At 30.0% G+C, this 12,583-nt stretch overlaps 2 protein-coding genes across 3 annotated transcripts; both read right to left on the reverse strand.

The window, feature by feature from the left end:
* Positions 1-683: 683 nt before the first annotated feature.
* LOC107930486 (polygalacturonase) lies at positions 684-2,772 on the reverse strand. Of its 2 annotated transcripts, XM_016862153.2 has the most exons (9): positions 2,624-2,772; positions 2,412-2,549; positions 2,157-2,330; positions 2,035-2,058; positions 1,741-1,948; positions 1,571-1,652; positions 1,319-1,427; positions 1,122-1,238; positions 684-1,023 (listed from the first exon to the last, which is right to left on the reverse strand). In XM_016862153.2, the coding sequence occupies exons 1-9, from the start codon at positions 2,759-2,761 to the stop codon at positions 763-765; spliced, it is 1,251 nt and encodes a 416-aa protein (XP_016717642.2). In that variant the 5' UTR covers positions 2,762-2,772; the 3' UTR covers positions 684-762. The 2 variants fall into 2 exon arrangements, with proteins under 2 accessions (XP_016717642.2, XP_016717643.2); XM_016862154.2 differs by lacking the exon at positions 2,035-2,058.
* A 3,115-nt stretch (positions 2,773-5,887) lies between these two features.
* LOC107930448 (40S ribosomal protein S13) lies at positions 5,888-8,108 on the reverse strand. The gene is made up of 5 exons (XM_016862120.2): positions 7,927-8,108; positions 7,740-7,812; positions 6,706-6,844; positions 6,436-6,622; positions 5,888-6,139 (listed from the first exon to the last, which is right to left on the reverse strand). The coding sequence occupies exons 1-5, from the start codon at positions 7,947-7,949 to the stop codon at positions 6,106-6,108; spliced, it is 456 nt and encodes a 151-aa protein (XP_016717609.2). The 5' UTR covers positions 7,950-8,108; the 3' UTR covers positions 5,888-6,105.
* Between the last annotated feature and the right edge of the window lie 4,475 nt (positions 8,109-12,583).

Below are 12,583 nucleotides of genomic sequence, written 5' to 3' on the forward strand. Positions count from 1 at the left end.
AGACATGATATTATCAAGTAACAAATATAAATTTAAATAATGTTCAAATTAATTAATATTATTGCATTTTAGTAAGAATATAAAAAAATTTATTATAACTGGTTGTTAATATTTTAATATATGAAGTATAAATTTTAAATATTTTTAAGCAATAAATATTAATTACTTATAAAATTTAATTAGAATATATAAACTCTATTTTAAATATTTAAATATAACCATTAAATATTTGTAATTAAATATTAACACATTTGTATTATTTTTTAAAAAATATTTTTTTTTATTTTTAATTAATGATTTTAACACATTCTTTGTTTCGACGCCTAGAGGAAATCAATATGCAGAACAATGATTGGAATAAAGGTTATGAGATGTGGATGGAGATTGAACATACTCCCATACAAACATATGGAGTGATATGACAAGGGCAAACCATGGGTACATTGCAATGTGAAAACAAGTGTAATATTATGCTCCAATCTTTAAAATAAGTGTACCAAAATATTTGTTAAAGAAAACAAGTTCACAGCTCAAAAACTTAGTTCAATGATTCTTTGATTTAAAGTTATTGAAAATATTAACTTTATTTTCTTTTTATCTTGTAATATTGATATCTCTAATTATTTTAATAAAATAATAACCAATCATAATAAGTAAGAGAAGATTATTGAAGAAAATTTTGATATAAAAAAGATGCATTTATTTATTTTATATATGCAACCTTTTGATACAACCTAATTATTACATCCAAAATAATAAAGTTTAGTAACTTAATTTTTTTGTTAAACAAGGAACATTTGGATAAACATATCCTTCGTCCCAACTTTGAACAACATTCAAACAATGAGATTTGGGGTGCCCATCATACATTTTACCATTTATTCCGTAATCCAACTGTATGTCTTTCATGCGGATATTTTTGCATGGAACTGACTTACTGCATGAAAGTTCCACCGCAATTTCACCGTTTGTTGTCCCTCTTAAATCATTATATAAGATATTGCTAATCTCCACAGCTGTACTCTGTAAAATTAAAATACAAAATACAAAAATATCATTACAATATATATGTTAAATTGAATATTCGATTGAATTCATGAAGAGATTAAAATGAAACTTACATAATTCTTGCAATGTTGATGAAGAGGGCAAGTGTATTGATCAATAATAATAGGTCTAATTACTTTACTAAACGATATATGTTCAAATCTTATATATCTTGCATATCCATGTCCTCCCTGTACACATAACATGATAATTAGTTAAATATAATGTAAAAAAATAATCATAAAATACATTTAATTAAAAATTTAATTACCTGCCATGTCTTTATTTTAAGACCATTCTCTGTAGCATAAAAGTTAGCTCTCCTTACAGTAACATATTCAACTGTCTCCCTTCTTCCATTTTCACCAAGACTTCCAATACTTCATATAAAAGTGAATAATAAAAAACTAAATAAGTAAAAAAACACATATATATTTTAAATCAAAATACCTAATTCTATAAGAGTGAAAAATAAAAACAAACAAATAAGTAAATTTTTTTAATAAAAATAATAATAAAATACCTAATTCCATGACCTGGACCACAAAAAATCCGATTAATGTTAATATATTTTGACCCGTCTCCAATTCCTATACAATCATCACCTAAAAGAAAAAAAGAAAAAAAAATGTCAAACCCAATACTTGTCTATATATATTTTGTTATGAAAATAAATACTTATTTTTTATATACCAGTCTTAATGATTGAGGAGGCTATGGTAACATTGGTGGAATGTTGGATACGAATGCCATCGGTGTTGGGACTATCTTTTGGAGCTTTGATATTGAGTTTAGAAGCATGAACGGATGAAGATCTTTCAATTGAAATATGCCATTTTCGACTGTCCATGGAAGTTAAGCCACTAATATGCACATTCTTAGAGTCTAAGATGGCAAAACTCTAAGCAAAACAAACAATAAAAAGGATAAATAAAATTGGAGACTAAATGAAAAAAATCTCCTATTTTTTAATAAGTGAAGGCATACCGCTGCTTTTTGCGAAGAACAAAGCTGTCAACAGAAAATTTGATAAATATAATTAGAAATTATATAAAATTGTGTTGAAGCAAATATTAAGAAGCTGCAAAAAATCCAAACTAATAGTATACCACTTTATTATGCATGCAACCCATTTGCCACCATTTTTGTCCTTGGCCATGGAGGCTTCCAGTTCCTTGAATGATGAGGCCATCGAAATGTTGAAAGGTTATCCAATTGTTACAGTTTGTTTCTTTGCATTTCCATGAAGATGGATCACTTGGGGCAATGAGTATGCCATCAATCTAAATAACCCAACTCAAAAATTTTGTAAATAATATTATTAATAAAATTAAAGAAAAGATGAAAACAATTATTATTATTACCTGAAAAGTAATGTTTTTTGGTCGACATTCACCATTAAAAGTCAAGGGTTGCAGCAAAAACTTTTGTCCATAAGGAACACGAAATATCCCTGAAGAGATATGCGAACTACAGACAACATTCCATGCATTCTTGAAGGCCTAAAATAGTTATATAAATAAACAATCAGAATATCATAAACTTCTCAACTATATCATTTAAGATGAAAATAAACCTCTGTATCATCACTCTCTCCATCTCCAATGGCTCCTGCAAGGTTGACGTCATAAACAAATGGTTCCATAGATTGAACGAATAAAACCCATTGAAAGAAAGAAATAGAAAACAACATTTTTAAACCCATATTAATCATTTTGAATATTTAAATCTGAATAATAAAACAGTACATAGCAGTATATATAGGAGAAAAACTTAGGCTTGCTTACTAAACGAAGGATAAGTTTTTTAAATTTAAACATTAATTTCTTTTAAATCTATTTTTAAAAATATTTATTTAAATTCAAATCCAAAATCAAATCTAGTTTTTAAGCTAATCTAATTAATTTGATTCTCAATTTTAAATTTATTTATTTTGAAAATATTTTAAAATTGATAACCATCATTTTGTTTTTTAAAATATATTTTATTTAATTGATATTTATCATACACACTACTTAATTTTTCCATTAATTTTTTAATCTTATTCAATGTTCTTTTAAAAACGATTTAGATTTTTTTAGGGATAAAACTAATAAAAATATTTATCTCAAAACACTAAATCTCAATTTCGTACTTCAATTGTTTTTAACAACTTTGTGGTTGAATAAGGTTTTCAAAGTTGGAATAGTGGTTGAATTGGTTAGACCACCCGTTTCCAGTCCGACCAGTCCAACTGATTTATCCACTTTAATTGAAATAGTCATTAAAAAACTATAAATAAATCAAATTAGTTCAACTATACGATTGGCCAATTCAACTAGTTCACAAGTCAGCCGGTCTAACCCCATGTTTCGAGTGGCTATACCGATATTGAAAACAATGGGATTGAGTTAAATTATTGCAAGCTTTTATATGCTATAGTCAATTTAGCCAATTTTTTTGTGAGTGAAATGATATTTGGTTAAACTACAAAATTTTATCACTTATCTATAGTTTAACTTACTTTTTTTGGTCACAATACTTCTTCAATAAAGTTATAATATAGTTACTAATGCTTTCGATTTAATTGTTGTTAACAATGTGATAAGAAGACGTGACATATTATATCATCATTTTAGATTAAAACTTCATATCAAATTACATAACTAGTCCTTATATTTTTATTTTCGAGTAATCTAATTCTTTTTGTCTTTTTAAGTTTCATTCTTTTTCTTTTTTATATTTTATTATTTTGCGTTCTCTTCTTTTCTTCTCCTTTCTTTGTAACACCCCTTAATTGGGATGAACCGATATGTTCCGAGTAAGAGATATCATCCAATCATCAAATTCAAGACTTTACTTTGACATTAATAGACTTTTTGAATTTAGTCAAGTTATTTCTAGGCTTATTTTAAAATTTGGATACAAACGAAGGTCATTGGGGCTTATTTGAGTCATAATAAGGTAACAGGGTCAATGTCACGACATTGTGAAATGGGTGTCACAACATTGTACTGATGTCGTGACACTAATCTCCTGATGTGGCAACATCGAGAACAAATTACTCGACACTGAAGGTCAGAAGTCTATACACAGGAGACAGATTGCCCAGAACATATCTGAAACATCTAAAACTGAGTTTAAACTATCGACAACCATTCCATAATACATCTAAACAATTTTATGACTCAAAATATGTCAAATTATCATTCAAAACATCTAAATAATTCTTCCTTAGTGATGTGACAAGGATGAGAATGACTACTTCTACAAGTACAATTTATTTTTATTATAGTCATATTAAATTTTATATGAATTATTAAATTGAGTATATTATATAATACACAAGAAAAATACAATGTATGTCATTTTTGTTATATAAGTATCAAGTGATTAATATTATTTTTCAAAATGTATCACCAACAACAATTAAATTTGAATATTGAAATTTAAAATACAAATTTTATTATGATTTAAACTCCATCATGCATGTCTTGACTTGTATGAAGTGGTCATTAAAGCTCCTGTTACATTGTTTGGCACTAATTCAAATTATGTCACCTTCATCCCACCCACATATTGAAAAGAAAAAGAAAACATCACATGTGAGGTCTAGGTTAGATATATTTTGATTATTAATGTACTTGTCTATACAATAATTTGATCATCATAGTTAAACGGATATATTATTAGTAATTCTATTTGCACATTTTATTATTAAATCTGAAGGGCATATATGTGCCGATTTTAAAGTCCTCGCGTGCTCTAATAATATACAGGATTACAGTGCTATTATAATATATAGCATAGTTTTTTGTAATTATCTTGGAGTAGTCCGATCCGAAACTTAAAAAAGGGATTTTGAATTGATTGACCTCAAAATCGATACAAACCGAACATTTGAATCGAATTTTTTTATTTTTTTATTTTTAAATATCTTTTTAATTGATCTGATTAGACCAATTATACTAATAAATTAATGACTTAGACTTATTCCATCACCAATTCAATTTAAAAAAATTGGCCTTGACCTAAAATCAATATAAAAAAACCAAAAGTTGGACTGAATGGAAACTAAACCTATCCAAGGACCAAGTAATCCACCCAACCCAATGGGCTCAACTCAACTTAGGCCTAGCTTGCACTTCAAGCCAAGCCAACCCAACCCGACCCAACACAAATTAAATTTAAATAATAAAAAATATTTTTAAATTAAAATTTAATCATAAAATATATAAAACAACTTAAAATATATATTTAATATTTAATTAATTTTTAATAATAAAACGGGCCTCTTGGACAAACCAAATATTTCGAAACCATACCTCAACCCAACCCAACCCATTTATTAAAGGTTTCAATTGGGGTGAGTTTGGATGGTAAAGTGCGATGCCATACTTCCCTTAGTTTCATGTTATATTGATAGGATGAAAACATATATCATATCATGTCCTCGTGTTTTTCATTTTCTGAGAACAAATAAAAACAACTTGGATTCTTGAAACCACATAGTGCCTGAAAGGTCTCAACCATTGTCGAATTTTGTTACAAAGTCAAATTTAATTATCCTAATGCTTGAAAATAATAATGCATAAAATGCATTGATCTCTTCTCTTTTTCTAATTTTTAATTTGAACTCAAATTTGAAGTTGAAGATGAAGCTGGGAGGAGTAAAACTCATCTTTCACTAGATAAACAGACTCATGCAATTCGATTTTTACTCTCTAGTTAAAAAGTGAAACTAGATTGACTTCAACCCAAATTTCGAATTTCGAGTCAAGCACAAGCTCAAGCCTTTCACAGCTTGAGTCCAGCTAAGCTTGGTACGTCCCTAGATCTTAAAAGCAAATAAACGACAAGATTAAAAACACCAAAAATAAAACATTTCAACTTGAAGGAAAAAAACTAAACACAATTCTGACACACTAAACAAAATATTTTGCCTCCCAAGTATCTCATTTTCAAACCACAAATGAACTAGTTCTTTAAATTTTAAAAGCATAAATACCAAAAGTTTAGCCCTGCATCCAGGAGAATGTCAACTGCAGCGCTTGGAAGATGGTTCAAACTGTGCCACCTCTAAGCCACAAGAGTGCTGGCAGTGGTAGATTCACTGCATGAAGAAAAATATGTTTAGATTTGCAAGTTAAACGCCAAATCTTGAGACCAGAGAATACTCAAATAATCAGTGTCGAGGTCAACAAAATTTTCTAAAAGACCATACCTCAGACCATTAGTTAAATTACTATTAACCGTGTATGTGTCCTACACATATTTGTAAATAGGTACCAAGGTACAATCCGCCAAATATGAAATATATTTAGAAAAGGGCATACACATGTAAGACACGTGCATCCTAACCTAAAACACGTTAAGAACATCAATGGAAGCAGGGATAAAAGTACTCACTATTTCCACACTGGTGGTAGCTTCTTTGTCTTTTTGTAATAACGGGCAAGACGGTGAATTCTGCTCTCAACCAAGATTAACCTAAACTTGGAATCCTTGTCTTTCCTGTTCCGCTCGAGGTGCTTTCTGATGGCTACCGCTTTCTTAATCAGGTGGTACAGATCCTCAGGGATTTCTGGAGCAAAACCTGACAAAACCAAATTGATAAGTCAACCGTTTATCATCACTTATAAGGGAAATGCAACAGCAAAAAATGTCAATGACGTGTACCACGGGCTTTCAATATTCGCAAAATCTTGCTGCCAGTAACACTCTTCACCTGAGCAATGCCATGAGAATCACGGAGAATGACACCAATTTGAGATGGAGTCAAACCCTTCTTTGCAAACTTGCAAATGTTCTCCTCAACCTAAAAGATCAAATCAAGATCAATGAATATTGTCAAAAAAATAGTAAACTTTTCATATGGACAGAATAATCTAAAGTAGGGTACTTTTTTCAACTCCACATTGCATCAATGTAAACCTATGTTACTCGGATTTGAGAGTGTCAATATAGGTATGTGATATGCTTACTTTTTTAAAAACTTTCCATATATTTGGAGGATCGTACCTTCACATTCATGGCCAAATACGTGTTGAACAAGAGTACTTTCAAGGAAAATAAAGAATCGAATTAACATAATGTAAACCCGGGAAAGAGAGCATTTAGAATGTTAAATGGAAAACTACAAGCAATAGCCTTAGCCTGAGGAAATATCAATTAGTTACTACAAAAACCTCCCATCACTTCAGTGGTCAAATTTATGATCGAAAGTCTAGACAACTTGAGGTTTATTCACAAAATGAACAAGCAGTAACGCCTGAAACTACCAACAAATAAGATCCAAAGACCATTATGATTCCACATTTGAGAAATGTGAAAAACAAAAAATCAAAAAAACAACTAAAAGCGACCTTACTCTAATTCTTCACTTTCCTTGAAGTTCTGCGTCTAATAATACCAATGCCCAACATAGCTTCGGCCATAGATTTTGAATATAGCCATTTCAAAACCACATCCGTATCTAATACCACAGCTAAATCCGAGTAACAAAAGGACTAAATGCACTATCAAACTTAAATAGTAACCATCGGGGAATTGCATCACATCTTACGATATTCTCAATCATGACCAATACTTAATCAATGAAATATCCATTAATCAAAAAATAATAAGGTACGTTTCAACCACTAATCTAAACCAAACAGGTCCTAAAAATCGTATATAAAATTGAAGGCACGATAAAAACCCAAGTGACTCACATCTTGAGAAGAGATCTTCAACCAACTAGGAGGAGTTCTCTTGTAAGGCAAAGCGGATGCGGAAATACCCTTACTGCAAAAGAAAAATTCAAATCAGTGACAAAGCAGATAGAAGAGATTCGACCAACGTAATCATAGGTTTGTTTTCAGAGGATAATGAAATCAAATGTGAGAGGAAAATACAAACCCTCGGCTGTGCATACGACCCATGGTGGCAGAGTTTCGAGCTCGGCTGATTGATTGCTTCTGATAGTGTAATTTGCAATGAGCAAAGAAACCCTAGGATCAAAATTAAGGATGGGGGCTAGGGTTCTTATTCTCCTCTGGTCCTTTGCTAGTGATTTATTGGGCCCTTTTTTCCCCGTTGGTGGTCTAGTTTTCTAGCATTGTTTTTTGTATATATTGGGTCAGGCCTTGCCAGTGAATTTGACAAGGCCGAATTTAGATGCGGTTAAGAAACATTTGGTTTGAAAATAACGGAATAATAGCATGAATAGTTCCTAAACTATAGGGTATATTTGAATATGGTACCTGTACTGTTTTTTTTTTAATAATCTCGTTATAGGTTCTAATCATATATGCTCTTTTTTGACATGATGCCTAGCCCATAGCCCCTCCCCAACTCATAAATTAGAGGATAATGTGCTTTAGCGCTCTCAAATTCACGTCCTCCTACATTGACAACAATGTACATACTAATCGAGCTAAAACTCAACCGACTGATACTTGTACTTTAAAAATGTTGATTGAGTTTGATTCTGTCAGTATGGGCTCCTTTGGATCATTGTTCACTCCAATGTGGTGAGATTGTAAAGGTAAAAAAAATTCAACTGAAACGTAGAACCACTAGTGGATTTCTCACCTCATTGTAATCTAAAATATTAGTGAGAGTTAAAAACTCCAATTCTTATTTTATTATTTATCTTATTTAATGCACATAACATAATTTTAACATATCATTATTTAATATAACTTTTTTTTATAAAAAATAAAATGTTTATAATTTTTATTTATAATTTAGCATAAATATAATTTATATTTATATTTTATTATTTGATTTAAATATAATTTGTAGCGACGTAAAAATTTTGGTTTGGGGTCGCTAATTGTGGCAATTAGTGAAAAAGTTTGAAAACTGAAGTTTGATTTTAAAATAAAGAGGGAGTCGCCACCGATCCTTTTCCTAGGTGTGATCGGACACCTATTAGATTCATTGTTTTTTAAAACAAAAGGAGGGCTGGATTTAGGTCTACGTTAAAAGCCAGAGGAAAATTAGGGTTCGGGAGTCGGTTACGCGCGAGGAAGGTATTAGCACCCTCGCGACGCCCAAAAATTGGTATCTCATAAACATGTGTTGTCTTGATTTTCAAAAATGCGAATTCAATGTAAAGTTTAGTTATGATCTGAAAAAAACGAGAAATTTTAGTTTATCCCGGTTTTTGAGAAGGGTATGCCGTTTTAACACGAGTCAATTGACGTTCACCCAACATAGCGATGAACTCGATGACTTAATGTTAAATCGGTATATTGCCTTGATTATTGAAATTGATTTAAATCATGAATAAGAATATTTTTGAAATAATGCAAAGTAAAATAATATGAAATAAAAATCAATAAGTGAAAGAGCTAGGAATATATTGAAACAAATAATCGAGGTGACAATAATATTAGAAAAGATGAAGGTATAATGTAATAATGGAATTGAACACGAAATGAAAATAATGAATGTATACACGTAATAATAATATTAAGAATGCGTGCGTACGATGACATATGTATATATAGCAATATTAAAAATCCATACAACACGCATAGAACATGTACAGTATATGCATACCTTAGAAATGATAAAAATAATAATAAAACTATTTTGTACACTACACAAATACATACACACATATATATATAAACAATAGTATATACAATATAATATTAGAAATATGTGTACAATAGTGTAAAAGAAAAATATAACTAATAATATTAAAATATATACAATGATAATATATATAAAAGATATATGTATATATAATTATATATTATAATATTAAAATATAATAATACAACATAAAAAAACATGACACAAATAAAGTATAGTATTAAGAACACATATATATAATACATGAAGAATATACATAATACTAAAATATTTAGGTAATATATGCGTATATTGAAAACTAGTAATAATATTACCGAGGTATATACAAATATATCAAGTATATATACGTATTATAAATATATAAATATATAACAAAGCATAAACTAATAAAAATAATAAGAATAATAATAATGATAACATTGGAATATAAAAGAAACAAACATAACATTAATAAAATATTAAAATAAAGTGAAATAAAAATATTAAATATGAAAATATATATAGGTATACACGTACATAATAAAAATATATACTAATACATAATAATAATAATGGTAATACTAATAATACTAATAATATAAAAATAACAAGGATATTTAATAAAGATATAAAAATCAACAAAAAAAGGACTAAAATTGAATTAAAAACAAAGTTGTGGGGCCAATTTGAAATGAAAACAAAGAAAAGGGACTTAATTGTACGCGCGTGAAACGTTGGGGGACCGAAACAACAATTATTCATTTCCATTAAAACGCAGCACATTGGCGGGGACTAAATCGAAAAGCGTGAGAAATTATAGGGCCAAATTGAAAACCATAAAAACTTAATTGTGAAGCATCAGAAAAGCGGAATGACTGCGCGCATAAATATCCCATTCAAACGAAAACACGCGGATCCTCTAGCGGGTCGGGTCAGGTCGGATGGGTCGGGCATGGCCAAAACGACGTCGTTTTGGGGGCTTAAGTGTAGCCCCCAAAACGACGTCGTTTTGGAAAGCTATATAAGGCCTAAAATAACCCAAAAAATCATTTGGGGAGAGGGAAAGAAAAAAAAGAAGAGAGAGGGAAGAGAGAAGGGAGAGAGAAGAGACGGGAATCCGGCCAGGGGCCGGTCACCGGACGGCCACCGGAGGTTCGCCGGCGCCGGCGCCGGCCACCGCGTGCGGTTGCCGGAAAAGGTAAAAAATATTTTTTTTTATTTTTTTTCTATTTTTTTATGCTTAATAGTTTTTATGTTTTGATATTTTTTAGTATTTTTATGTAAAAAAACAAACTCAAAACAGTAAAGAAAAAAAAGAAAAAAAAAGTCACCTTAGGTTTTAGATTTGATTCTCCGATTTGGTGTTAGAGCCCCTGATTGTATAATGGTTCTTGTATTTAATCTGTTAATATTGAAAGAAAATCTTTGTTTTCATAGCAAAAATCCCCTTTTACAAATGTTTATTTCTTAGCTTTATAGCCGACTACAAAACTAGAAAAATATTGTTTATCTTTTGTCCCATTCTGTTTGGTCTGCTTCTGTCTTTGCAGGGTATGGAGGAGCTAGTGGTGGAGGAGGAGCATGCGGCGGCAGATGGTGTCAGACGCGTGGGGGTATGGGGCTGCTATAGTGGAGCAGTGTATGGGGCTAAGTACAAGTGGGGAAGGTTGCGGCTGAGTAGGCTAAGGTTTCTGAAACCCTAAGTCTGGAGTTTGGGCTTCTGGGCCTGGGTCAAGTGTTGGGTTTTGGGTAGTTGGGCTAAGGTTTGGGCTTGTTTTGTTTAATGGGCTTATTGGGTTAGGGGTTTTTGGATTAGGGTAGGTTAGTTATTGGGTTTTGGGGGTGGCCCAAAATTGGCCTGTACATAATTTATAAAATATTTTGATATTCTATTATATACACATTTTAATTTAATATATTTAACAATCATTTTCTATTATTGGTGGTTTTAATCTCATCGTTATAGTAATTAATCTCACTGCCACTACTATTTTTTAATTTTATCGAAACTAAACCTACGTCTATCAAAAGGGAACTAATTAAATTTCGTAGTTGATTATTATCATGTTTACAAAGAAGAGTTCCATCTCAGAAGATACTGATGCTTACTTTGATTGAAGAAGTTCCGTCAGTTGCAATTCATTTTGCATTCAGTGACAATGCGCAACTTACCTTATTTGTCAACAAATTTCGACTTATGTATGTTGGATATGCACTCATTGAAGATTTTGACTGAGATTATAATTGATGAACTTATTCAACCAAGTAAAGTATTTTTCAAAGAGTCCTACTATGATCTATTTAGCATAGTTGAAGAGGTATTGATTTTGAATAAGTTAAAAAGTAAAAGAACATCTCTTTTTATTTTTAATTTTAAATTAAAATTCGATGAATATTTATCATCTAACACCGCAGTGAAGATGTATTAATGTTAAAGAGTTAAAGAAAGAAAAATTGTTCATTTGAGGAACTTATTTAAGTAAATTTCTTTTATCATATTTGTAACCACGCTTTCAATGGGGGGAAATAATTAGTAAGAGTGTTGAATTTTTATAATAGGAGTGAGGATGCAATGACCAATGAGTCTGAGTAATGTTGAGCTTAAATTATCTTTTATATTGTTGAAATTATACTGATTTATTCTTTTGGGTAAAATTTCATAGATGTGAATTTGATTCAAATTATGTACCAAGTTGTAATATTTTTCATATATTTACATTAAGATTTAATCTCTATTTTCATTTTAAGGAATTTAGTTCATATATTTTTCAGATTTAAAAATACAAATTGAATTGTTAATAACGATAAATTTATTCTATTAAATTCATGTTTATTAAAATAGTTTTTTTGTTTTATAGTGGCCAACCAAGTGTTTTTTAAAATTTCAAAATATTCTACTAATGAATTTAAAAAAAAATAGAATTTAATAAGGTTAATAATTCAACTTAAATTTTAAAAATTGTAAAGCGTTACAAATAAAAATTGATGG

This window comes from Gossypium hirsutum, chromosome A08, assembly GCF_007990345.1.
Source record: "Gossypium hirsutum isolate 1008001.06 chromosome A08, Gossypium_hirsutum_v2.1, whole genome shotgun sequence".
In the NCBI taxonomy this organism is placed as follows: domain Eukaryota; kingdom Viridiplantae; phylum Streptophyta; class Magnoliopsida; order Malvales; family Malvaceae; genus Gossypium; species Gossypium hirsutum.